The 27483-nt window shown below is 47.0% G+C and overlaps 3 protein-coding genes across 3 annotated transcripts; all 3 read left to right on the forward strand.

Moving 5' to 3' along the window:
- Positions 1–29: 29 nt before the first annotated feature.
- On the forward strand, positions 30–9139 carry LOC113839921 (polymeric immunoglobulin receptor-like). The gene is made up of 9 exons (XM_038168344.2): positions 30–508; positions 939–1277; positions 1621–1953; positions 5901–6248; positions 6592–6924; positions 7388–7463; positions 7600–7715; positions 8120–8169; positions 8646–9139. The coding sequence occupies exons 1-9, from the start codon at positions 349–351 to the stop codon at positions 8826–8828; spliced, it is 1938 nt and encodes a 645-aa protein (XP_038024272.2). The 5' UTR covers positions 30–348; the 3' UTR covers positions 8829–9139.
- Positions 9140–11471: 2332 nt separating this feature from the next.
- LOC101793441 (triggering receptor expressed on myeloid cells 2) lies at positions 11472–16825 on the forward strand. Its single transcript, XM_038168343.2, is given in 5 exon segments — positions 11472–11647; positions 14111–14455; positions 14785–14839; positions 15343–15424; positions 15427–16825. Coding segments are annotated over 5 exon segments (696 nt in total). The 5' UTR covers positions 11472–11607; the 3' UTR covers positions 15601–16825.
- A 105-nt stretch (positions 16826–16930) lies between these two features.
- LOC101793253 (polymeric immunoglobulin receptor) lies at positions 16931–23540 on the forward strand. The gene is made up of 7 exons (XM_027444866.3): positions 16931–17376; positions 18038–18391; positions 19118–19438; positions 20633–20687; positions 21414–21517; positions 21757–21809; positions 22107–23540. The coding sequence occupies exons 1-7, from the start codon at positions 17334–17336 to the stop codon at positions 22368–22370; spliced, it is 1194 nt and encodes a 397-aa protein (XP_027300667.3). The 5' UTR covers positions 16931–17333; the 3' UTR covers positions 22371–23540.
- Positions 23541–27483: the final 3943 nt, after the last annotated feature.

The raw sequence follows: 27483 nt of genomic DNA on the forward strand, positions 1-27483 counted from the left end.
GCATGGACAATGAGGGGACTGCCTGTGGTGGAGGAGAGCCCCAGGAGGCATGGCATGGAGAGGAGGCTCCCTGCATAGAGCCCGGCCTCTCTGCCACCACGCCTTGAGGGGACTTTGGGCAAGGGCCTGGACAGGGGGCACCTGGGGAGCACAGAGGGAAGGGCAGGGCCACAGCAAAGGACCTGCCCCATCTCCCAAGCCTTGGAACGGCTGAAGGAGTGCCCCGTTGACAGGGGCCAAGCGAGAGCAGCAAAGGGCCTCTGGCGTCAGGACGCGCCGTGCTCTGCTCCCTGCCACTTCCCCAAATGAATCCTGAGCTGCTCTTGGTATTCAGTGTTGTTGCAAAACATGGTGAAGGACTTCCGTGGAAAGGCGAGACCTCAGGCACTTCCTCCATCGGCGTCAGTGGGAGGCAGGAGGGTTCACCCGGGCAGATGCGTTGCAACGGGGCGCATTGGTGAGGCCATGGATCTGCGAGTCGTCCTCCTGCTGCCGCTCTGCTTCCCAGGTACGAGGAGGGCTGGGCATGGCTGGGGCTTCCCATGGGACACCCGTCCCCAGTCCTGCTGCCTGCAGGGCCCTGCAGTGGTGGGACAGCGATAGCGATACCGGCTGTCCTGGGGGCTGGGGAAGGGAAGGGAAGGGAAGGGAAGGGAAGGGAAGGGAAGGGAAGGGAAGGGAAGGGAAGGGAAGGGAAGGGAAGGGAAGGGAAGGGAAGGGAAGGGAAGGGAAGGGAAGGGAAGGGAAGGGAAGGGAAGGGAAGGGAAGGGAAGGGAAGGGAAGGGAAGGGAAGGGAAGGGAAGGGAAGGGAAGGGAAGGGAAGGGAAGGGAAGGACAAGCCCCACTTCAGAACACCCCACACCTGGCTCCTCCAGGCTCACAGCCCACGACAGCCCTGCACCAGCTCCCCTCTCCCTCACCACTTCTGGTATGCTCAGGTCTCCAAGCCCAAACAATTCAGAAGCTGAGCCAGCGCAAAGGAAGCAACCTCTCTGTGCTGTGTCATTACCCAGCAGAGGATGAGTACCAGGAACTGAAGTCCTGGTGCCGCTGGACAGATCAACGATGTCAGCTTCAAGTGGCAACAAGCGGCACAAGAACACACTTCTACACATACCGGGCCAGACAGGGGCACTTTACCATAAAGGATGACCCCATACACAAGAATTTTTCCATCACCATGACTGACCTCCAGGTAGAGGATTCAGGCACATATTACTGTGCTTACAGTCAAAGCTATGTTTTACTGAAGAGGATCTCGCTGAATGTTTTCAAGGGTGAGTACCTTTTCCCCACGCAAACTCCAGTCCTGTCAGGAGGCAACGTCACTGCTGCCCCGCTCCATCCTCCTCCCGCACACAGCGATCAGCTTCCCCTGTCCCCATCCATCAGCCCCCACCCTCATCCCCTCGCTCGCCGCCTTCCCTGCTTGCAGAGCACGGGGTGAAGGAGCCCCGCAGACCCCGCTGGCCCCGAGGCTCACGGCTCCCTGCAGCCCTGCCCAAAGTGCCCTGCCTGGGCCGACAGCCACAGCCTGGCCCAGGTGCCCAGCTTGTGCCAGGAGATGGATCCCCTCGTGCCCCACATTGCGGGTCAGACACCAGGTTTGTTGTTCTGCAGAGTTCCACAAGCTGGAGTTGGACAGTCTCTCTGTGCAGTGCCCGTACCGTGACCTGGGCTACCGCTCCGAAAGAAAAGCCTGGTGCCGAGCTGTAGGTCAGACTGGCAGGTGTGAACATGTGGTGAGCACAGATACCACTTACAGACGGGGTATCAGCAAAGGCAAGGAAGGCAGAGCCTCGATCCAGGATGACACCCAGAAAAGGACCATCACCATCACCATGGAGAAGCTGCAGGCACAGGACTCTGGCGTGTACTGGTGTGCACTCTACACACCCAATGCAACCATTAATTTCACCCCGATAATGGAGGTCCGGCTCTCTGTGGCCAAGCGTGAGTACCTGCTGGCAGATTTTGGCCTCGCCTCCCCTGCTTGCTCTCCCTCCTGACCTGTGCCCCACCACCGAGAACCCGACCCTCTCTCCATCTCTGTCTCCGTCTGCACAAGCTTCTGTCTGCTTCTGCACAGGGCTGTTCGACACCTCCCTGCTACCTGCAGATCTCTGCCAGGGAGCTTTTCTGCCTGCACTTCCAGCACTTCTGCCACCTCCTGGGCTGGGTTCATGGAGCAGGGCTCCTCGGCAGCTCCTTGCTTCTCCCTCCCACTTTTCCATCCTTCTGCTGCTTCGCCTGCTCCCGGGAGCTCCTGAAGACACGGGTCACAGTCTGGGCGCCTCGTCTGTGTTGGCTGTCACATCACGCCCGGAGTTACACCCATGGTAGCAATGGCAGGGACGTTCAGATGGGGGATGCACAACAGCCCAGTAATTGTTCTTCTCTTCTTCTTTGTGATTGCAGGACGAGTTGCAACAACATTGTCAGGCACCGGTCAAAATTACCTTCCTGGCAACAGCACACAAGCAGGGTAAGGCCAAACCCCCCCCCCCCCAAAAAACAAACAAACAAACAAACAAAAAAAAAAAACAAACACCAAAAACCTATGTGAATGGACACAGACAAGCATTACTGATGTCCTGCCCATGGCAGTCCTGTCTTCCTGGGGGACGCAGTCTGGGCATTGCAAAGACTCCCGCTTACAGAGGAGCTGGGTGGGACAGGCGTCCTTACAGTGGACGACCTCTCCTCTTGCAGTTCCTGCCCAGAGCCTAATTACAAAGGGAGAAGTGGACAGATGAAATCAAGTCCTAGCTTCCTGGGAACTGCCTTCTGTCCTCACTCACTGCCATGTGGCAATGAATCCACCTGGTCACTCTCATTTTCTGCACTCATTGCCTTTCCTTATTTCCATGTTGTGTGAGGAAAGGATATTTTCAAGTTCTTGTAGTGTGGAAAGGGATAAATTAGAATATGTCTTGGGAAGAGGAGGCCACTTTTGGAAGTGTATTTGAAACCCCATTTCTACGGGGATTCTCCAGCAGAATCATAGAATGACTTGGGCTGGAAAGGACCTTAAGGATCATCTTGTTAACCCTTCCCGCCATGGGCAGGGACGCCACCCACTAGATCAGGCTGCTCAGGGCCTTGTCCAAGCTGATGCTGAACACCTCCAAGGATGGGGCATCCAGAACCTCTCTGGGCAAGCTGTTCCAGTGCCTCAGCACCCTCTGAGTGAAGAAGTGCCTCCTAACCTCTAATTGAAATATCCCCTCTTTTTGTTTCAAACCATTCCCTCTTGTCCTGTCATTATCTGATTGAGCAAAAGGTGCTCTCCATCCCTTTTACAAGCCCCCTCTAAGTACTGAAAACCACAATGAGGTCACCCCAGAGCCTTCTCTTCTGTGTGCTGAACAGCCCCAGCTCTGTCCTTCCTTGTAGGACAGCTGCTCCAGCCCCTTGATCATCTTTGTGGCCCTCCTCTTGACCCACTCTAACAGCCCCACATCCTTCTGGTGCTGGGGGCCCCAGACCTGGACGCAGCACTCCAGGTGGGTCCTCACCAGGGCAGTGCAGATGGGGACCATCCCCTCCCTCCTCTACTCCTCTGGTGATGCAGCCCAGGATGCAGTTGGCCTTCCTGGCAGCAAGCTCACTGCTGGCTCATGTTGAAGTTTTCGTCCCCCTGAACCCCAAGTCCTTCTCCCCAGGGCTGCTCTCAGTGAGTTCTTCTCCCAGCCGGTCCTCATGTCCGGGATTGCCCCAGCCCAAGTGCAGCACCTTGCACCTGGACTTGAACCTTATCAGGTTCACGTGGGACCACTCCTCCAGCCTGTCCTTTGGATGGCATCCCTTCCTTCTGCTGTATGCACTGCACCACTCAGCTTGGTGTCATCTGCAGCCTTGCTGAGGGTGTGCTCGGTCCCACTGGCTGTGTTGTTGGTGCAGATACTGAGAAGGAAGGATGAAGGACAGCCTCTCCTTCTGGGTGAAGGCCTTTTCTCTTCCATGGGTTGATCTGCTCCCTTTCCTTTCTGTTTCCTTGACAGCTTATGGAGCTTCACCCTTCAGGCCCTCCTAGGATTCTTCATCAATAAGGTGCTGGTCATCTTGCTCCTCGTTTTTCTTCAGAGAAGGGGACGCTGCAGAAAAGAGGTAACCACACACCCACAATGGCAAAAGCACACCTGGGCTCCAGAGAAGCCCCAGGGTGGTACTTGCACGTGCTGTTTGTCCACGGCTCCCAACTGGGGAGCGAGAGGTGTGATGCGATCACTTAATGCTCCAGAAAGGATGAGCAGCCCTCCTCCACATGCTTCTCTCCATGGGCCGATGTCACTGAGGAGCCTGCCTCCCTCTTTCTTTCAGAAACTCAGGACAGCAGAAGGCAGCCCTGGACAGCTGCCTGAGGAGGAAAGGAGCTGACGCCAGACCTGGGACCAAAAGGATCTCTGTTTCCAAGCCTGGAGACATGTCCGGAGGGAAATCCCAACCTGCAAGCTGTTACCCTGAGCTCCAGAGAACCCAGGCCGGCCTCCCCCATGAACTGAGGCCCGCTTTCCCCCCGGGCTCCCAGCATGGCAACTCCTGGGGCTCCTCAGGGCAGAAAGCAGCCCACGCCTGGCAAACCCTGCCACACGGCCCAGGCCAGGCTCTGCCACTGCCCGCCAGCCCTGCCAGGGGCAGCACATCGCCACTTCTTGCCTCAGAGCTGGTGCAGCAAGCACAGCCTCACCACAGAGCGCCCACACTTCCCTCACTTCCCTTCAAACCCTCAGGACTTCCCCATGGGTCCCCGCACCAGGGCCCTGTGCGGTTGTTCCAGTCAAATAAACTGTGCAAAAGCCCAGTGGCTCCGTTTGGTTCCTCCAGCTTGGCACAGCGTGGGTAGGCAGCCCACGGGCTCGGTGCCAGGCATGGCATGGACAACGAGGGGACTGGCTGTGGTGGAGGAGAGCCCAAGGAGGCACGGCATGGAGAGGAGGCTCCCTGCATAGAGCCCGGCCTCTCTGCCACCACGCCTTGAGGGGACTTTGGGCAAGGGCCTGGGCAGGGGGCACCTGGGGAGCACAGAGGGAAGGGCAGGGCCACAGTAAAGGACCTGCCCCATCTCCCAAGCCTTGGAAATGCCAAAGGAGTGCCCTGTTGCCACTGGCATGAGGGCAGAGCGTGACAACGGCCAAGGGAGAGCAGCAAAGGGCCTCTGGCGTCAGGATGGTCTGTGCTCTGCTCTCGGCCACTTCCCCTAACGCACCCTGAGCTGCTCTTGTTATTCGGTGGCCTTGCAAAACGTGGTGAAGGACTTCCGTGGGAAGGCAAGACCTCAGGCACTTCCTCCAGTGGCGTCAGTGGGAGGCAGGAGGCTTCACCCGGGCAGACGCGTTGCAACGGGGCGCGTTGGGCGGACCCTGGCAATGTCCCTGCCCTGCGCTTGAGAAGGCCATGGAGCTGCGAGTCGTCCTCCTGCTGCCGCTCTGCTTCCCAGGTACGAGGAGGGCTGGGCATGGCTGGGGCTTCCCATGGGACACCCGTCCCCAGTCCTGCTGCCTGCAGGGCCCTGCAGTGGTGGGACAGCGATACCGATACCGGCTGTCATGGGGGCTGGGGAAGGGAAGGGAAGGGAAGGGAAGGGAAGGGAAGGGAAGGGAAGGGAAGGGAAGGGAAGGGAAGGGAAGGGAAGGGAAGGGAAGGGAAGGGAAGGGAAGGGAAGGGAAGGGAAGGGAAGGGAAGGGAAGGGAAGGGAAGGGAAGGGAAGGGAAGGGAAGGGAAGGGAAGGGAAGGGAAGGGAAGGGAAGGGAAGGGAAGGGAAGGGAAGGGAAGGGAAGGGAAGGGAAGGGAAGGACAAGCCCCACTTCAGAGCACCCCACACCTGGCTCCTCCAGGCTCACAGCCCACGACAGCCCTGCACCAGCTCCCCTCTCCCTCACCACTTCTGGTATTCACAGGTCTCCAAGCCCAAACACGTGAGGAGCTGAGCCAGCACGAAGGAAGCAACCTCTCTGTGCTCTGTCCTTACCCAGCAGAGCGTGAGTACCGGGATCTGAAGTCCTGGTGCCGCTGGACAGATCAAGGATGTCAGCTTCAAGTGGCACTACTCGGCACAATAACTTATACGTACTCACAACAAGCCAACCAGGGGTACATTACCATACAGGATGACCCCAAACACAGGAATTTTTCCATCACCATGACTGACCTCCAGGTAGAGGATTCAGGCACATATTACTGTGCTTATAGGAAAGGCTGGGAAAGCTATGTTCCACTGAAGTGGATCTCGCTGAATGTTTTCAAGGGTGAGTACCTTTTCCCCACGCAAACTCCTGTCCTGTCGGGAGGCAACTTCACTGCTGCCCTGCTCCATCCTCCTCCCGCACACAGCGAGTGGCTTCCCCCGACCCCATCCATCAGCCCCCACCCTCATCCCCTTGCTCGCTGCCTTCCCTGCTTGCAGAGCACGGGGTGAAGGAGCCCTGCAGACACCGCTGTCCCCGAGGCGCACGGCTCCCTGCGGCCCTCCCCTAAGTGCCCTGCTCAGGCTGACGGCCACAGCCTGGCCCAGGTGCCCAGCTTGTGCCAGGAGATGGATGCCCTTGTGCCCCAGATTGTGGGTCAGACACCAGGTTTGTTGTTCTGCAGAGTTGCACAAGCTGGAGTTGGACAGTCTCTCTGTGCAGTGCCCGTACCGTAAACTGGGCTATAGCTCTGGAAGAAAAGCCTGGTGCCGATATCCAGGTCAGACTGGCACATGTGATCTTGTGGTGAGCACAGATTTCCCGAACACACTGAGCATCAGCAAAGCCCAGAAAGGCAGAGCCTGGATCCAGGATGACACCCAGGAAAGGACCATCACCATCACCATGGAGAAGCTGCAGGCACAGGACTCTGGTGTGTACTGGTGTGCACTCTACAGGCCCTACACATCCATTCCATTCACCCGGATAATGGAGGTCCGGCTCTCTGTGGCCAAGCGTGAGTACCTGCTGGCAGATTTTGGCCTCGCCTCCCCTGCTTGCTGTCCCTCCTGACCCGTGCGCCACCACTGAGAATCCAACCCTCTCTCCATCGCTGTCTCTCTGTCTGCACAAGCTTCTGTCTGCTTCTGCACGGGGCTGTTCAACACCTCCCTGCTACCTGCAGATCTCTGCCAGGGAGCTTTTCTGCCTGCACTTCCAGCACTTCTGCCACCTCCTGGGCTGGGTTCATGGAGCAGGGCTCCTTGGCAGCCCTTCCCTCTCCCTCCCACCTTTCCATCCTTCTGTTACTTTGCCTGCTCCCGGGAGCTCCTGAAGACATGGGACACAGCCTGGGCACCTCATCTATGTTGTCTGTGAAAGCACGCCCAGAGTTACACCCATGATAGCAATGGCAGCGACGTTCAGATGGGGGATGCACAACAGCCCAGTAATTTTTCTTCTCTTCTTTGTGATTGCAGGACCAGCTGCAACAACGTTGTCAGTCACTAGAGCCACCAGTGAAAATCACCCTCCTGGTAACAGCACACTAGCAGGGTAAGGCCACAAAAAAAAAAAAAAAAATAAAAAAAATAAAGCCAACACCGAAAAGCCTCTGAGCTTGAACACAGATACCAGCATCATACCGTGCTGTTATCTAACACTGGTAACTCCTTTGCTCTTCCTGCTTTAGCCAAGGTGTAAGCACCTACATCATAATATCCACAGTCCTGTACCTCCTGCTCATCCCGGTAGTTATTATCTTGATAACATTGTGCATCAGGCACCACAGAAAGCTGAAGAGAAGAGGTATGTGGAAACTGGTGATGCCTCTTTTTCTATTCTGTCTTTCTCCGACCATCATTTTTCCACTCCAAGTGAGCTTATTCTCAACTCACTGTGCCCTGGAGAAGATAAGGCATGCACAGCCTGGGAAGCCTCAAGGGGGGCTCCTTGTTATGACCTCCTCTCACAGTGAGTCAAAGCCACTTTCCTCCAGACATGCACAGAACGTGTCCTAACATTTCAGAGAAGTGAAGTGGGGGCAACGTGTTCACCAGATTCGGGGTAGATGGGTCCCATTGGCACACCCATCACTTCATTCACTGGGCAATCCCAAAGCCTTTCCCCAAACTCTTGTAGCACAGACAATACCCATGCATTGTCACAGATTTCTCTGTTTCTAAAACCTATGGTTATGGTTCTTTGCAAAGGTAACAGGCAAGCAGAGGACATCTATGACAAACCAGAGGACACAACGCAGGTAAGGAAAGTGACTTACTTCCCACACTGCACCTAAATCCCTTACGAATAATCTGTAAGGAGCTGGCTGACCCATGGGATGAGGGCATTGGTGCTCACTTTTGGCTGTGAGCATTAGGGGAAATGGCATTTAATGTCACCAGAGAAAGGAATGTTGCTAGATGGAGAGAAAGAGGGCAATGGAAGGTAACTCCACTGGGGAGAACAAAACAAACAAAAACAAACACGGTGGAGCAAATTATAGTAATTTCTGAGAAATGACTCAAAGACTAGAAAGCAAGGCTAGAAGATGAGGTTGTAACAAATATCAAGGAGAGGAGATGAAGGAAAGAATTTTCTGTCCTTTCACCTCTGTCATGACCAAAGGTAACATTTTACATGGCTTCTCCTTTACCCTAGGAAAATCTCGTTCCCTTGATAACAGCTGTGTCTTGGTGCTGAATCATGCTGACAGTTGTTTACCCTTTCTTTTCACAGCTTGAGAGCACTGAAAGAATGGAAACTCCCAAGGATGACAGCAAAGACCTAAAATATGTTACCCTGGACTTTAAATCCCAACGCAGCCCTGAGGAATCTCTCTACTGTAACGTTGAACCAGATCAGGCTCCCAAGAACCCCAAAGATGAAAATGTGGAATATGCTATCATTGCACGTAGTTAATGGAAAAAAAAAGAAAAAAAAAAAGAAGCACAGAACCCCACAACAATCCAGCAACAGGAGGAAAGAACTGGAATAGAAAGTGGGAATGGGGAGTAGAAAATGTGTGCATGGACACGAGGGAAAGAGCTATGGTTTTGCTGTCATGTGTATGTTGCCTATACATTCTAAGACCTCTCTCCTATTAGAAGCCAGTAGAGAATTTCGTCACAAGTATGCAGATTCTCTCAGGCCAGACAGAGGTGCTGGTTAATTCTCAGGATCCCTTGCACGTTTGCTTTTTTTGATTCTATTAAAATGCAGACTCTTATGGAGTGGAGGAGTATCCTTTTGAAAAAGAGCAGTATCTGCCTGGCCATGGGTGGGTTTGGTATTTCAACTATATTCACTGGTAGAAGCTCTATCCCACTCCCAAGGGTTCGGTTATTATGGCCACGCAAACTTATTCCAATGTTCTAGGATTAAACTCTCACTTTGCTGCCATTGGGTTTTTCCTCTGCACAGCTTTCCAGCCACTCTCCCCCAAGCCTGTAGCCTTTCATGGGGTTGTTGTGGCCAAAGTGCAGGACCCAGCACTTAGCCATGTTGAACCTCATCCCATTGGCCTCCGCCAATTAACCCAACCTGTCCAGGTCCCTCTGCAGGGCCTCCCTACCCTCTGGCAGGTCGACACTTCCCCTCAACTTGGTGTCCTCTGTAAACTTACTGAGGGTGCACTCAATTCCCTCACCCAAATCAACAATAACAATATTAAAGAGAATGGGACCCAACACCAACCCCTGGGGAACACCTCTTGTGACCTGTCACCAGCAGGATTTCACTCCATTCACCACCACTCTCTGGGCCCGGCCATCCAAACGATTTTTAACCCAGCAGAGTGTACCTGACCAAGCCATGGGCTGCCAGCTTCTCCAGGAGAATACTGTGGGAGACCGTGTCAAAGCACTGAGGTCAGGGTGCCAGGAAATGACCGCCAAGATGCGTGTTTCTGCAGAAAGGAAGGAAGGGAACAACGTGGTACTACATCAGAGGAATGGAGAGGGCACTGGGGTGTTTTTGAACAGAGTTTGTCTTGCTCTGCCAGCTGCAAAGATGAGCCCTGATATAGATATGAGGAAGGTCTTGTACAGACAGTTACACAGAGCAAGAATCTGGTAGGCTGAGCAAAGAAGTTGCAGGAAGTATGACAAAGACAACAGAGGAAGAAGCAGAAGAGGGCTGTTCTCAACATCAGGTGATACAACAGAAGGGAAGTGACAGTACTTTAAGAGTGGATTATTTACTGATGTAAATGTCCAAGTGAGTCAAACATGTAATTTATTTATGGATCTCCAGTGTAGCTCTGATACAGGCTGGCAATTTCCAAGAGTTGCCAAAGGAACACTGAACTGGCAGAGACCTGATCACCCCATTATCCTGAATAACCTCGCCATAAATTATCAAACATGTATTTCCCATGCACTTGGTCTCTACCTTTCACTGTTATGAGACATCTTTGCATCTCTGCAGGAATCCACGAACCAGCCAGACTCAGACGTAGCTCTGTGCTTCTGCAGCACTGTGCTGTACTTTTAACAGCTCTCCCCAGCTTATTCACCAGTGCTGCCAGAGAAAACCAGCATGCCTACTTCCAGCAGTCTTTATTTATTTATTTATTTATTTTAAATTTTTTGCTACAGCATGGAAAGCAAGATCCAGTGGCTTCTTCTAAAGTCACAGAGGACCAGAAATGCATGTGAGGTTTCATGGGAAAGCTCATCAGGGCCTTGGATACCATCACTTCCCTCTTTCTGCTGGGCATACCCTAAATTATGCATTTGCTGTCTTTATTTAGCAGTCATCTGGTGAGCAATGAGAAATTAGTTTGCTGGGTGTCAGCTCAATTCCTCTAAAAGACCAAAAGCCCCAGCACTTCTTCAGCTGCACCAAGCTCTGCAGACAGGTGGCAGATTAAAGGGGCCTGAACCTCTCGTTACTCACAGGCCAGTCACATCCAGCTTTCCAAGAGGTTTCTCTTGCTAAAGCTGCAGCAGGGGAAGCTGATTTTTTCTTTGAGAATGTCAGGGTTTCCATGTTTATCTCGACACGAAAGAAAAATGGTTCCAGAAATGGATCATCCAGCCCACGATTCCCCTAACTATTTGCTATCCTTGCAGTCAGTTACACTGGGTCAAACAGTGGAAGAGTAATAGTAAAAGACAATCAAGTGGAAGAAATACATGTTCAGATTCACAGTTGCTTCTGATCAAAGAGAATCCAGACTTGTGCTTAGTGGAGCAACAATGAACAAGAGCTGGAATGTGTAAGAGAATTTTTAGGTGCTATGAGTTACCATTTTCTTAAACACTAACTAGAGGAAAGAAAAAGAAGGTACATTTATTAATGGGTAGACCTGCATGTTTATCTGACAATTTCTGTAAGTTAGGAAGCAAGGCTTTACCAGCACTAGCATGGAAGATCTCTAAGTAAATAAATCAAAAAATAAAAAAGGGCAGCCAGTCAGTTTGCTAATGCTGGACACCATCACATGATGTTCTCTTTCGGTCTGTCTAGACTAAATTCTGGTGGTGAGTGGGCAATGCTGATGCCTGAATTTTCAGCTTGTGAGAGAAATGCCTGTCCCTGACGAATTGCTCAATACACAAGCTGAAAAAGATGCCAAGTTCCTGTGCTCATTCCTTCCGGCAGAGGAAGGAGGGGGGAAAAGCAAGCTGCTCTTGGGCAATGATCCTTTTTGCTTTTGTCCAGACTCATCTCTTGACTGCTTCTCTGCTGGACAGACATGGAGAAGCTCACGCACCTCATCTTGTTGCTTTTGTCAGGTAAGAAAGCATGCACGGCCTTGGGTTTCAGTTAACAGGCAGGGTAAAGGACTGGTATAAACTTTCTATCTGTGCCTCATATAAGATTATTGATAATACTACAGAAAAAGACTGCACAGGCCATGAGATACAGTAGCTCCTTCTGGATGCAAAGGCATCTTCGTGGTAGCATGCAGCTCTTCGGAAGACCAATAAAAACTCTTATTATGGTTGAAGTTTGCTCTTTTCTCTTAATTTAACAAAGGGCCGGCAATGATCCAAGCACTCACCTTTTCTCGCAGGGATCCTTTTGAGTTATAACAGGAGTCTTATGTGCCTTCTGAGAGTGAAACTGCAAAATCCTACTTGTTTGCATTCGTAGGGGGTTGGTTGGATGTAAAATGCAGCAGCTGTGGTTCCAGAGGAGGAAAATAAAATTCATTGAAACAGGGGCCTCTCCTCTGAAATCTTAGGCATCGCAATAAGCCAAGAAGAACATCTTTGTAGAGGGCAACACTCCCAGTCTCTATTTTCAGCTTGGACAGCAATGTCCACTTGCAATGAGAAACCAGGCACAGGATCTAGCTGGTATTCCCAGCTCAAAGCGTCCCCTCTGCAGCCAAATTCTGGAGAGGCTAGATATCTGAAAGAGTGCACAGAAAGGTAACGGATGTAGGTTTTGGGAGCACAGAAACCTATCTCAATTATGACAAAAATCTGAATGCACTTGGAAAAAAAGTCCACTATATTGTTTCCGGAAGCAAGCAACAAGGGAGAACAAACAGCAAAGGACCCGTCAGCAGAATTGGCTGAAAAGATAATGACACAGTTTTTCCACAGGGGCATCAGCAAATCTTTAAATGCCATGACTCTGATCAAGACATTTTTGCAGAGGTGTTTTTGGTCAGTAAGAGAAGTACCTGGGGCTGCCAAGGAACTGAAGGTAACTGAACTAGGGGCAAGGAATGGTCCACAAGAGAAATAAGAGAGGGATTTAACATGTTTAGTTGGCTTGCACAGGACTGGACTGGGCATGGAGAGAGGTAACCCTTGACTGGAAGTAGCCAGTGGAGCAAAATATCAGGATAAAGGTTTGTAGGTGTTAGATAATTGGAGAGCATAGCTCCACTTTTAGGCTTTCTTCTAGGAAAGCCTGAAAGACCTTCAGTGGTTCTTTTTTTTTTAGTTTACAATTCACTCAGAATTTTTATGATTATTTTAAGACATATTATTAAAAGGCTCTGCCAGCTCAAAGTCCTTACAATGACCTATCTTTTTTAAATTTACTTCTGTTTTAGTGTTACGTATGGTTTCACAGAAGCCTCAGCCTTTTTCACTAGAAATACAAATACTTTCATAAATACCACACTGCACTCCTCCCCAGAATTATTTATAGTTAAGATGGTCCCTTCTGTCTTTGCCCACCACAAAGAGGAATGGAAATCAGAAATAAGGAACTAAAGCAAAAAATAAAATAAAAAAAAAAATATATATATATAAAAAAAGAAGCTGAAGATCACTTATAAACAGGATTAAAATTAAAGGGATATTAAAAGACAGGGTGAAAACATCTGCTGACTCTGGAATCAGGACTCGGATTAAGAAGTAACCTGCTAAACATCTAGTTGTGCACTTGTAGGTATCACTTCCAGCATCCACCAAGGCTGTTTTGCTTCCCTTTGGCTGTGTAAAGCCCTTAAAATTGGGGTAATCTTCATGGGCATTCACTGCACAGGACCTTTTCCACAGCAGAGTGCACACTGGAGCCAAATCCATCCTTCTGAACATATGTGGAATCTATACCTTTGAACCTTGCTGCAGCTGTATTCAAGTAGGCAGGTCGGATGCTGCAAAGTAGGGGTGTTACAGCAGGACAAATCTGAGTGTTACTCAAAAACAACTGGTCATTATTGTGTCAAGCTGTGTTTTGATGATTTGCCTTGTGAAAAGACCTCTTAAAAGCCAAGCCAGTTTGCCTGGCGCCCAGTCAATCTACTTGAATACCCAGCTTCATGCTCCTCAGAACGAGAGGAAAATGCAAGTTTATTTTTAATCCCCCAGTCGTGCTGGCCAACTGCTTCCTCTTAATGGGCAGGAGCCCAACGACTACAGCAAGCGTGATGTGGTTGCGCTCCAGACTGCAATCCACAGCCGTCACCACAGGGCCAGAAGGGGAAGATGAAGACCAAAATTGGCTGAGCTTCAGAAAATCTGAAATATTAACGGAACGGTTACCTCAGTCCCTTCCCCAAGAGCTGCCTGGCACGAGCTAGATGACACACGAGTCAAAAGGGTCACTACTGACATATTTCAACAAAGTCTGAACCAAGACTCTCATGAGGGAAGCAGACAGGTGAGCCAGCCCTACAGTTGGCAGCAGTCATCATTAGAGTTGTAAAAGAGGAAAACGGCATTTGTTTAGCCTAAACACAGTGATAAGCAATAGATGTAAAAGAGATGTGGCTCACCGCTTTCTCCTTCTAGCATCCTGTGCTGCAGACAACGTCACCCTGGTGTACGGAGAGGAGGGGGGGACCATATCTATCAATTGTACCTATAACCCCCGGCAGCAGCGGTGGAGAGAAAAGAGCTGGTGCAAGCAGATCGATGAGACCAAGTGCCAACACGTGGTGAGCGCCCGCCGCTTCTGGCTGCCCTTCCTGAAGAACAGGAACGGCACCACTGCCATCAGTGACGACATCCACAAAGGGGTCCTGACGGTGACCATGAAGCGACTCAAGAAGCAGGACGCTGGGCTGTACCAGTGCAGGACCGACTTCTTGGGGGAAACAAACACCTTACAGAAGGTGCAAGTGAAAGTGCTGACAGGTAGGTCCTGAGGCTCTGTGTTTTATAAGTTCCTGAGTTTTAACTTAAATTTCACGTGTCTGCAGATGTCAAGGCCTTATTTTGGTAAACATCTACTTTCCTAAGGAAGTACCATGCTTCGTTGTCTCTTTTTAGTTCCTAATTTACAGCAACTACTACAGACATCTAACACACGTCATCTATAATTACCCAGATTAATCTCCTAGCATGCATCTCATTGTCCAGTCTCTTCTTGGTTGCCTGTGCCTAACTGGGGCACTGGTTTTGTGAAACCAATGGGTATCACGCAGAAACACTTGCAGACTAAACTGTTCTGTTTCTGTCATCAGCTGTCCTGGAAACCCAAATGCCAGAGGAGCCTAGAGCTGTTCACAGCATCTCCAGGTAAGCCATAAAACTTTTTCTCAGGCCGTGAACTCTAACTTTCCTAGGACTAAACTAGATTAGCTTCTGCACCTCTGTTTGAAGCTGAATACCACCACAGGCATATTCTCTGCCTATTCCTAATCCATGACAAATCTCAAAGCTGCTGTGTAGTTTCTAAACAGAATGCAGTGCTTCAGGGACAGGCAAAACAAATCCTGCAGATCACAATTTAATGGTGGACTCGGCAATGCTGGGTTAAAGATTGGACTAGATGATCTTGCAGGTTTTTTTCACCTAAAACAGATTCTATGATTCTATAATTCATATGTGAGATCTTAAACTTAAAACTTATAATAGTTGTTCTAACCTCCAAGGCTCTGCTATGCCCAGGCAGGGACTGCTTGTCACATGAGATGCTACCATCTTTGCACTTTGTACTACCAAGGTACAAGAACTTTTTTAAAGGTTGAACCATCCCTTCCTGGCTAAGCCTTTTTTGTTGTGCTTATGGCTCCCCATAGCATCCATCCTGAAGCTGACTTCACTGTCTTCTACGTCTTTGGCGGACTCCTGGCTGTCAAGCTTGTGGTGGCCGTGCTGATCTTTTTGTCATTAGCAAGAGTGGGAAAAACAGAGAGACAGAGGAGAACAACTCAAGCCTGAATGAACAGCGGGTCCTCCCTTTCCCTGGTGACCTCGTAAAGCATGCACGTGATGGAATCAGCTCCTCCTCGAGAGCGCTGCTTAGAGCTGAACCAAGACAATCGACAGGGAAATGAACATCAATCATTTTCCAGCAAAGCTTTGCCACCTGCTGTAAGAAAGAAAAGGATGACCCACGGGACATAGGTATTGACAGACCTATCGCCCTAAAGAGGGAATGTCACCATCTCACCTTCTCTCATTGCCGCTGACCAACTTTTCCCAACGCAACTGAAGTGAAAGGATGCTGCCAGCAACACCTGAACCTGGTGGAAGGAGATGGAACTGGGGGTTGGGGGGAAAGAGGAATATGAAATATTTTTGTCAAGAGATCCAGCAAAGACTTACCTATGCGCAGAGATGCTTCCCCTGACACAGTAAAGGTGACAGAGCTCTGCTCCATTTTCCCCCAGCTCAGTGCCAGGCCAGACAATGCTTTGTTGTAAATAAAAGTACAAATATGCCAGTGAACATAAACAGGAGTTCAGGTAATGCAGCTCAACCACCGTGTGTTCTTGTGGAACTCATAAATGCACACACAGACAATGTACAAATTTTAAGACATGGTTCTGTCAAAATTCCCCAAGGAGCTTTTGATTCATTGAAGAGCTAATAGCTTTGTTCAGCACGTCCTGTACCTCTACAAAACCGCTGAACGCTTCTTCCAGAGGCGTGAAATATAACCAGAAGTGTGTGCTTTGTACTGAAAGCCAGTATTATTGTCTAGAAATTAGTTTTGTAACTGAGACTCCACCCTCTAATGACTGACCTTTTTGCTATACTCATGGCCATGCAGTGCTCTGCTATCACCTCTAGTCACTGCGAGTAACTGCTCCATACCCAGGCAGTTATTCCAGAAACTTATCTCCAGCATCACTCCACTGGGGTCTGGATTGAGACCCATCAACGTGATGTTATTTCACAGTACTGCCAGGTGACAGGTTCTCTTTTCCCAAAGTGACCAGCTCCCACAGATTTCCTCTGGCAGAATGGATCCTTAGTGGACAGTCGGTGTGGAAAGAGATGCGAAACTGCAGAATGTAACAGGAAGGGACGTGAAGGCTACGCACAACCCTGAGCCTGCTTCCTCATTTCTCAAGTGAAACGTTCAAAGCATGAACTCTTTGTGCTTTTCCCCGCCTTTCATCTACTTTCTCAAAGGGATGTTACCAACATGATCATTGTTTATCACTCCCCCAAATGAAGCTGCATCTAACTGCCCAAACACCCCAAACCCAAGGCCACATATTTCTGTATTTCCTTGCATTGCCTACAAAGCTAAATAAAAAACTGATTATCTTACTTAATGTGGATTCATGATAAAATGCTGGAGTACCCCAACTCACAATACATCACCCAAACGGTAACACTTAGAACATGTCGGCACATTTATAGTGTACAGAAATGCCCCAGGACACCCAGGCAGGTTGGCAGGTCTTGCATCTAAGTGCAAAACAGCAGGAAGAATGAACACGTCCTACTGAAAGCTGCTCTGTAGTACGTCAAGGTGGCCCTAGAGACCAAAAATATCCATTTCTTTCCCAGCCACACAGCATGGTTGCTAAATATGGCTATCTAGAAAACAATATATTTAAAGCAAAAAAAAGCAGCCAGTAAACATGGTGCAGCCTTCCCACATGGGAAGTAATATTAAGACTGTGGTTAAAAGATGTTAGTGACTCCAAACTGGAAACATCACTAGGCAGCAGATGACTGTAAACGACAAAGCAAGTTAAGTTCCCCAGCACTAGAGAATTCCTCAGTGATAAAGAAGATCTGGGATATTTTTTTTCTCACTTTCTACTTGAGGATGGGCAGTTTTCCAGCCCTGCTGCTCTTGCTGGCACTACCAGGTAAGGCTCAGAGACTTATTTCTCCAGGGAACGGGGTTCTGTCTGTGCTGTTGTGTGCATTGCACACTCTTATTTACACTTTTTATTCAGGCCATCTATGGCCAGACACAGAATAAAACTGCCAGATGTCAATGAGGGACTACAAGGGAGGACACATTCAGCCTGAAATGTGCTTATTTTAATTATACAAGCTTTTGGCTTCTCATTCTTCTTTACAGTAGTTTGTTAGTTTGTCCAAAAATTAATTTTATGAGGGATACCTGGAAATTTCTGACCTTCTTAGACCTTCCTTTCCCACCACTGAAGCATTCTTAGTCTGAAATCATCCAGCATATGGGGAGGGAAATCTGTGTTGCTTGCTCCAGATTCGTGATGGATGAGGTATTGTGAGCAATGTCAGACAGGCTAGCTGCTGTTTGCTTTCTTACTGCCAATAAATACTGAGTCCACAGAGAGGAACAATCTGAATAACAATGGAAAAAGGGTAGCGGCACCCTTTTTCTAGGCTAGGCATGGATGTTTATTTATGCAAAACTGCAGAGTTAAATAACTCTTCTCACAGTCCCAGCGGTATTAGTGGTATAACGTAAGAAAAAGTGACATACTAAGATGACATTAGTTCTAGCATCAATTTTCTTTTTCTTTTTTATTTTTTTGAAAGGATCGTGCATGCCAGGAGAGGACACGCACATGTTTCTGCAAGTAGAGGGAGACACCTTCAGAGCTAACTGTTCATATGATGTGCGCAAGCATTTACACAAGAAGAAATTCTGGTGCAAGGAGCAACCAGAAAAATATTGTCCAGGCTTACCCTTGAGATTCCCTTCAGAAGAAGGGCTTAATCCTCACCGTGCACAGTATCGTCCTGTTCAGCTGAAAGACTTTGGAGGCGGCTGGTTTTCTGTTAGCATGGCAGCACTTCGACGAGAGGATTCTGGCACATACCAGTGTGGAGTCTGGGTAGATCTGAAGCAAATTTTGCTGCAAAGAATACAGATGGTGGTTTCACCTACGGGTGAGCTATGAGGTCAACAGTGCACTGGGTGGGAGACAGCCAAAATAAATCAAGAATGATGCCTCATTTCCAGTTTTTGTTCCATAGCAAAGTATGGCGTATCTAGTCACAGAGATTCCACTAGAGATTATCGAGGGCAATAAGAAAATGCAATATGTATCCGCATGTATCTAGAGGCAGAAATGGCCAGGAATTTTTTTTTTTCCACATTAAATCAAAAAGGGAAAGGGAAAGAAAGTCAAAGGGAAAGAAATCATTGCTTAAAAAATTACTGTCAAAAACCATGAATACAATTTTGTGGGATTATACTCATCAAAAACAAATGGGTTTAGGTTTGGGGCAGAAACATTTCAGACAAGTTGATGAAAGCAAACAAAAAAAAATACTTTTTTTGGTATAAGATCTTCCATTTTGTTGAAAACATTTTCCAGTAACAGAGATCTTTCACATAGGCTTTGATAACTCAAGCAGCCAACTTATTAAAGGTGTTAAAAGACTTGTGAGATGGAGCAACACCCTCCTAAATTTGAACACAGCACAGAGGTAGCTCCATGTCACAGCACCCGGGGAATTTGACAGCAAGGACAGCCCTGGAACCTGATACCAGGGCTGCTAACTTCCACATCTTCTGCCAGTTCTCTTTGTTGGGTGAGATGTGTGCTGTTGTGGGGATTGCATTTTCCTGTCTCTTGCCCCTCTAATGAATCATCACTTTGTTGTCTTTAGAACCTGTAATAATATTTGCAAAAAAAGGGAAATCCCTGTTCCTTCATTGCTCCTATTCTGTGACAATCAACGTCGGGAAGCTTCAACATTTTCTGTGGTGCAAAATGGTGTCCCGAGTTACATGTCAACCTATTATCAGAGCTAACACTGATCAAAGTATCATTAAAGTAGGAAGGACTAAAATGACGAATGACTTCTCATGGAAAATGATTAGAGTGTGGCTGAAAAATCTCCAACTTAATGACTCAGGAGAATACCATCTCGAGAGCCATTTCCAGGGGAGAAACAAACTGCTGAAGAGGATCATGCTGGAAGTTTTGGGTGAGTTAATCAAAGAAATAATGATGATCTTCTAAAAGTCAGCAGTTTCTTAGTACTTGACAAGAAAGACTCCAGTTCAACATTAAAGAGCTCTCTTCTGAGCCTTGAAATTTCCTGAGACACAGATAATTCCTGAATTTCCTTTCTTACACAGATTTTTTGATACATACTAATGGTAGAAATTGCAGCCAATTCTTGGGAGGGAGGCAGTCTGGTTTGGCTTCATTGACTAATGAAATTTAACATTCACATCAGCAGATGAAACAGACTCCAAGAGATCTGAACACTTACCTGAATTTCTACCTGAGTTCACCTCTTTATCACTGTTCATTAATAAACTTTTCTATTTGCTTCCACACTTTACTTCTTCTGCTTTTAGCCAGTGCAGAAAGCAGCAAAACAGAAGATACTTGGTGGAAGCTATTTGATTTTTCTGACAAGTGAAAAATGTGGAGGGAAGGGGAAACCACAAGATTTCTTTTTTAAGAAAAACATCACAAGAATTTTTTTTCTTTTTCTAAAATGCTTCCTTTCTAACAGCATTCAATTGCAACTCATCACTTTCTAAAATGGCATGAATTTTCATGGCTTACCTATCCCTTCTACAAAACTTAACCCCGACAGTAGCTGTCCTTTCCCTTTGACTGTCACAGAACCCAAACTTAAAAGGGAAGCAGAAACCACAACTCTTTTGCCTCTCTGCACGTGATATAGTCATCAAATAAGTATGTTTTCCAAGGCATGATGAAATTCAGTAGGAAATATTTCACAAGAATTAAAAACAAAACAAAACAAAAAACAGAGGACTATAACCAAAAGGGAAGAAAACTGGACTCACAGGATGTCTGTTCCTGTCCAGCTAGCTACTAACGGTCTGGCTGAGCCTACACCTGATGTTTTTATTTAGATTCATTGATAAAAAGTACTACTCAACAACCTAAACAAAACTCCCAGATCCTTCTTGACAAACTGGATGATCCCACTCTAGTGCCTGCTGCATTAATAAGTCTTCTGTGGGTAAATAACACAGGAGGAATATTCTTGTGCACAATTTCATGGGTAACAAACAAGCAATAATTCTGGAGCATCCAACCAGCCTGCAATGCAGGATTTTTTTAGCATGAGAGAAAGTCACCAGGGATGGATCAATGTGGGAAAATCACCTGTTCTTGTGTTTTGTTTCTTTTTTTCAAGGGGAAAAACAGGAACTGGATGCCAGCCCCACAGATGCCAGCAAAAAGCACAAGAGGTAAAAGCAAAGACTCTAATCATAGCATTTTGGAGGCAGTGCAGGATTTGAGCGGTGCTGTGACAAACAGCTGAAACTTGCATGCACACACACACATGTAGGCTTCCGTTTCTCTGCCATGGGGTTTGGATCAACCTCCCCAAGCCCCATATAAAGCTGCAGAAGTCTCCTATTGGTTTCAGGAGCACCAGGAGAGGCCTCTGCTGACGATGCCCAGTTTGACTGCATCCTTCCTTTCTACATGGTTAAAAGGGACAACCATATGGCCCATGCAATGCTACAATGATTCTGCCTCTGGTACAAGCAGACCAGCCTAAGACCAACCCCAGCTAAACAACATGGAATGTTAGATGAGAGTTACTACCAGACCTGATCAAAAGAGACCCCCATAATGATCTTGATCAGAGATCATGAAAAGGGCAACTGCATCCTGATGAGGGATGCCTTTGAGCTCTAGTAGCACTGCAACTGAGTGCAGGAAGAGATTTCAAGCTTCTGAATTTGCCCTGGACCTGCCAAGTGCCAAAGAAAATACAGCTGGGATGGATCCTTTGTGTCTGTAGACCAGTACTGGCCACCCAGAACCAAACTTGTTTAGAGAGAGCATGCTGAATTTTTATCCTGGAACCAAATTCCATTTTTCAACACACAAAATCCCCTTCCAAATTAGCCTAATCGCCTCTCATGCTGTAAATAGTAATGGAGATACCACGCTTTTCCTTGCAGGACTCTTTATGCTGTCATGGTGCTGAGTTCCATCCTGGCTACAACTGCCCTGATTGCTATTGTTACACTCCTTGCCACCAGCTACATCAGAAGGAAAAGAGCAGGTAAAGCTCTCTAATCCTCTTCTCTATTTTTCCCTGCCCCTAGGGCCTGGTTTCCCAGCACCCTGAATATCAGTAAGGTTTACTTGTAGTATCGTTGCAAAGGGAAGAAACAAGACCAAGCTGAGAGAAATGCAACATGTGAGCTAAATCAGGGATAGCAGAGAGAGGGCAATCATTTTTACGATGAAAAGGTAAAGGTGTGGTTCTGCACTCAAAGGAGACTCTGTTATTCGTGGCAGGAAAAGAGATGGACTTTGGCAGACATCCTGATTTCAGAAAAGGAGTGCAGCAGGTAAGAGAGCATCAAAAATCCCTCATTCTTGGTGCTTTGTTTGATCTCAGTCACGTGAAGACGCTGGCTCTGTGCTTACCACTCAAGGCGATTACAAAGCACACGATACCACACATCCTACAGCGAACACGTAGCATCCGCTCAAGCCAGCAGACTGCAGCTAGCGGTCTGCGTTTGTGATTGCCAAATGTGGCTGCAGAGCAGGCACAACCTGACTCAGTTATTTGGCTAAGTCATAACCCCTCTGCATGTTTTTGTTTACAATACTCAGAAAAAAAACTCTTCATTTCTTTTCAGAAGGATGGAAGAAAAAATACGAATAGAAGTTCAAATGGGGATAAGAATGACTGCACAACATATGCTGTCTTAAGGCACCAAACTCAACCAGAGCCTGAAGATGTTACATATGTCAACGTGCAGCCTTCACCAAAAGTTTTATTCCACCTTGAAGAACCATCAGGGAACTCAGCTTTCTCAGGACCTGTAGAATACGCTACTGTTTTCTTCAGAGCCACAGCTCCACATTCTGGAACTGAGAAAGAGAAAAACAGGTCCACCTAAACGAAGCAGCACAAAGCCTTGGGTTTATTCACAGAATTTTGCTGAACCGGGCTTAGAAATGATCCATTTGTAACCGGTTGCTGAAGCTGGGTACACACGGGATTGCTCAGTTGAAAGCTGCTGAAAGGATGAGACACATGGATGCACAAACCTTCCCTGAAAAAATAACCACACTTTTCCAGTAGTGCAGCATCACGATTCAGCTATTAGTAAGCAAATGTAGTGGAAAGCTGTAGTATATTTTCTTTGTCTAAATTGCTCTATTTTTAAACAATGAATGACTCTAAACCCAAATACAGGAAACAGATTCTCTCATGGCAACAGATCCAGTGCCACAGCCAGCAATGGGCTTTGAGATACGGGAGCATGACACTTCCTTCTAGAGTTTTAACTTCAACAACTCACATAAATAGTTGCATATAAAATGTTAATTACTGCCCATGCTTATAAGGTCCAAATCAGCAAAGTGGTAAAGCATCTGATGAATTTTACAGATTACACATATTTTGATCAAGTTACTGAATTCTGATATCATAGTGATATGTACAAACATCCACTATGGATTATGGATAAATCCCAAAATTCAGCTAAGATTCTCATCTTAATCCCATGAGTTGGGCCCAGAGGTGCTGAATATGATATAAAAATGGCTTTAATTTGTTGATATTAAGATTGGAAGAAGCACCAGCTTAGGTACTGCGTGGCATGGAAAAAAAGGAATGTGGAAAGGCAGAGATGTCCATGAATCATATCATGTAAATGTAAACTTCATCTTGCCTGTGGGTTCTTGTCCAGTTCTGAGGACAGAGAGATGGAGAGAAGAGAGGGGAGAGAAGAAGGAACTTCTGTTGCCTGGTCTGATGTGGCTACAGGACATCAGGCTCTTTCCAACTGTATCTGAGATTATTTTGTCTCTCTATTGCAAATTATCTAAAAAATAAAATTAAAATAACATAAAATAATAGCTAACAAAATCATTTTTTTTCCTTCCTAAACAGGCTTAGATGATTGCATTCTTCACTTCCTATACTGACTTCCTGTTTTCTCTTCTCGCTAAGTTATTTCTTTTTTTCTTCCTTCTTCCTCACCACTGCCTTCACTAACTGCCTAATGACTTACTGACTGATACCCTTATGTTTTGGGTCATTTCTGAGACAGCAAAAGCATTTGTGTGGGCACCATACCATTAAGGTCTGAATTATACACACCATGAAAGACAAATAATTAATATAATAAGCTTCAATATATAAATTCTATTCCTTCCTTACGTCTTTGATTCTTTGAATGCAATTAAACTTTTTATGCATAAATTCTTCACCTAGGCAATGAATAAAGGCCCTGAAGGCCTCAGATCTTAAAAACATAGAAGTTAAATAACTAAGTCATGATAGCAAGGCTTATTGGTACACACTTCTGGTCTACAAAGCCGTAGATAATCTGATATCATATGGTGAAATTGAGGGTATTTCTAGGTATAGTTTATCTCTACAGATTGCACCAGTCCTCTGTCATGAAACACAAATACGTAACTGGCTGTTTTAAAACAAAGACACAAGAAATATTCACAAATCTTTCCAAATTTGTAACATCTTACAGGTGTAAATGAAGGAGACTTGCTAGTAACTTGACCTGCCTTCAACAAAGGCAGCATTGTTGGAACAGCTAATTTAGGTTGGCACATTTGGTAGTTATGTTAGTTAGCATCAGCAGCACACTAATCCACTTCTGCTAGTCAGCTGTTGAATTCAGGAGCACTCTGAGTTGTGTACAAGCAGCCTCTGGACATCTGGGACATTACAAACCTGAATGCGTCTTCAAATAAGCCTGCCAGAAGCATCTACTCAGTGAACCGGCTCTGTATTAGCTGCTGAATAGTGATGTAGAGTTGCACGTGGCTAGTGTCTCTCATATCCTCCCAGCTTATCTTTCATTTGACAGCAGCAGGAAATAAATTTGCAACATTCTAGGAACTGGGCATATGAGATAGGTAGGGCACAGTGGACAGGATGTAAAAGGACAGGAGTTTTTTTCTAAGACTGACGCTATCAGTCAATACTTTCCACTCCAGTGCCTCCAGACATCGCCTCTGTCCTTTTCCAGGAGGTCTAGCTAAAACTCTTACCAAATCTACACATTCTCTGCAGCCTATCCTGAAATATTTGTTTCTTCTTTGTCCACTTCAACAGCAGTAAACACTAAGGGGACTGTTTTCATCTCGAATAGGTAGTAAAAGTATATCCATGTGACTAACGGCTAGGCAGCTTCATCTGCTCACTGCAAAGGGCTCTTGCCCTAAGTGGACTATCAGAACAGAGCAATCATATAATAAATTATACTCTAGAGATTCTGCTACAGTCATCATAGTACGATGCCACCTAAGTGCCTTCCAGCAGCAGTTTTGCGAATTGAGTAAAATTTGCCATATGCATGAGAAACCACAGAGATTTGAGCAAAAGACATGAAAAGCATAATGTTTTATTAGCTACTAGATAAACCATCCAGTTCTGCTCCACATCCTGAAAGACCCACAGATAAATAAATAAATAAATTCATAAATAAATAAAAAATAAAAATAAATGGGAAAGCAAACTGAATTTTGTATTATATTGCTTGGGTGCAAAAATAGAGAAATCAAGGAGTTTCCTGCTAGACAAATTTAAGTTGGCTCCTTCATACTTTTCCTTTTCCTCTGGAAATCATGGAAACACAAGAACACTTTTGGAACGTTTGTCTCTAGCTCCTCAAAATACAAGGAATCAGCAATGTGTTCTTGCATGAGAAACCTAAAGAACAGAGAAAATCCAACACTTAACCACTTCAAGTTAGTCGTACAAAGTTTTATTCATTCTATTCACTCTAGAATACCTGTTAGATTGTTCTCTACTTCATGCCTTACTTCTCTCTCATCCCCAGCAACTGCAAAATATAGAATACCAGAAAGGAAAGATAAGCAACAAAAAACAGGATCCTGGCAACCATGATTAGCCCAAGATTAGCAGATATAGGAACTTCTCTCCAAAGCGAAAGACTGCTTTAAATTAGTCTGCTCCTGTTCTTGTTAGGAAACTGAAAAGAATTTCAAATTAAGAATAAAGCAAAAAGCTGTAAAAATCAATATCTGAGTGGCTTTGTAATCAGATAACCTATTACGTGCTACGGGCATTCCCTCCAGGCCTATGGTGTCTGCTTATTCCCTTGGGCCACTGCCCTTCATGCTCTTCTGCATTCATGAATCTTCAGCTGCGATGTCCTTGAGGATTTATTCTGCTCTATTTACCAACAATCACACTTCTAGTATTTCTGCATTTCATCGTGATTGCAGAGCTGCCAGCAATGCAGTGTCAGAAAGCAGGCCAGCTTTCTTCAGGACCAAAATGAGTGCCAGCCTGTGAGGGCTTCACAGAACCCAACCGGGACCAAGCTAAGAGACCAGATCCTGTTTAATTATCAGAGGGGAAATAAATAAATAAATAAAGGATTTTTCAGAAGAAAACTCCAAAACAGGAGGACTGCTGTTCAGGGTGCTCTGAACTGCCTGTTGGAGGCAATTCTCCCCTACCTCACCTATGTGGACACCCCCCCCCCCCCCCTCCAATTTAGACAATTAACACAGGCAGTATGACTACACCCCATTCTAACCAGCATTTGAAGTACACCAATTTGGCCAAAAAAAAAAAAAAAAAAAGGTAATGGCATGATACTAGAGGGTTTGGGAACAAGAATAAACCACCTTCCTGGAACGTAACCAGGACTATAAAGGAATGAATGCCTGGGAAAGAACAGCATTTGGGTAACATGAAGGTAGACGGTCATCTCTTACACTTATGCAACCCTGAACGAATTCCATCACTGCACCCGCTGGACAATCCCTTCTGCATTAACACTGGATTCTTCTGCACAACCTTTCAGGGATAATTACCCAAGGTGTACAATGACTCCTGCAACAAGCATGAAAGAGGCTGAAATGTCACCCTGAGCATTATGCCAATGGACACCCAGGAAATGGCCAGCTAAGGAAGCGGGATGGTGTGACTTCTGGGCACATTTCCCTTTATTTTGTTTGCATCAAAAATTACCATTCTCATTAGCGTGCACCTTTGCTCACAACCCAGAGCTTCACCTAACGCTTGAAGCGCACACAAAAGGCACACTGGCCAGGGCAAGGCAGCCTTCCTTCCCTTCTCCAGACCAGCGAGGCCACTCCAGGAAGGTCTCAGCATCTTCCCCAGCCCCATGGCTGAGGGCTGGGCCTGCCCTCCATGCCGCCTGCAGCCCTCCCTCACACAACCCCCTGCCTCCCCACAGGCCGCCCCACAGTCGCCATCTTGAGGCTGCCTCAGCCCGTGAGGGAAAGGTGGGACAAGATGGTGACGTGAGGAAAACAGACTCCACAACCTGTAATCAGACTCCACAACCTGTACACAAACTCCACAATCTATAAACAGACCCCACAACCAGTAAAGTTGTAAAGTAGGTGTGTCTATTCAGCGCTGGGCAGCACTGGGGGTCGCCCCACCACAATCGTTCACCCTGTATTTATACAGAAGGGGTTACACCGGTAAGAAAACGCCGATACATATTCGTAACTTTTCCCTTAAAGGGCGGTTTTATTACAATGAGTTCCGAGAAATCGTTTCCATTGTCTCCGCCTTTAAATCCTCCCAAGTGCACACGCTCAGTGCCACCTTGTGGTCGTGGGCCGGGGTGTTCGGGATGAAGGCTGCACGTCTTCCTCGCTATGGATTTTTCACTTCAGCCTTAAAACTCACCTAAACCCGTTCTTGCTTAGCAGGGAATGTGCTATCTTCCCGTTTTGTCGCTTTTCTTTTCTTGCTAACTAGTGTTCACAATGGCCTGGGCTATAGAAATCCCTTATCTTCCAGAGCTATCCTGTCTTGGTCCTGCCCTTGTGATTAGTTTACAATATACATCTGTGTTAGCTAAAACTTGCAAAATCAGCTGGGGTGACCTCTCCAGACCTGCTATAGTTCTACAGTTAACCCTTTAGCATCTATTACTTACTCCAATCCCCCATTTTCTAAACCGTTAGTAAATTCTTTTACGTGTTTCTACAAAATACTTTCTTTTTCTAAGCACTTTCTAAAGTATTTTC

Source organism: Anas platyrhynchos, chromosome 27 (assembly GCF_047663525.1).
Source record: "Anas platyrhynchos isolate ZD024472 breed Pekin duck chromosome 27, IASCAAS_PekinDuck_T2T, whole genome shotgun sequence".
NCBI classification, from domain to species: Eukaryota; Metazoa; Chordata; class Aves; order Anseriformes; family Anatidae; genus Anas; species Anas platyrhynchos.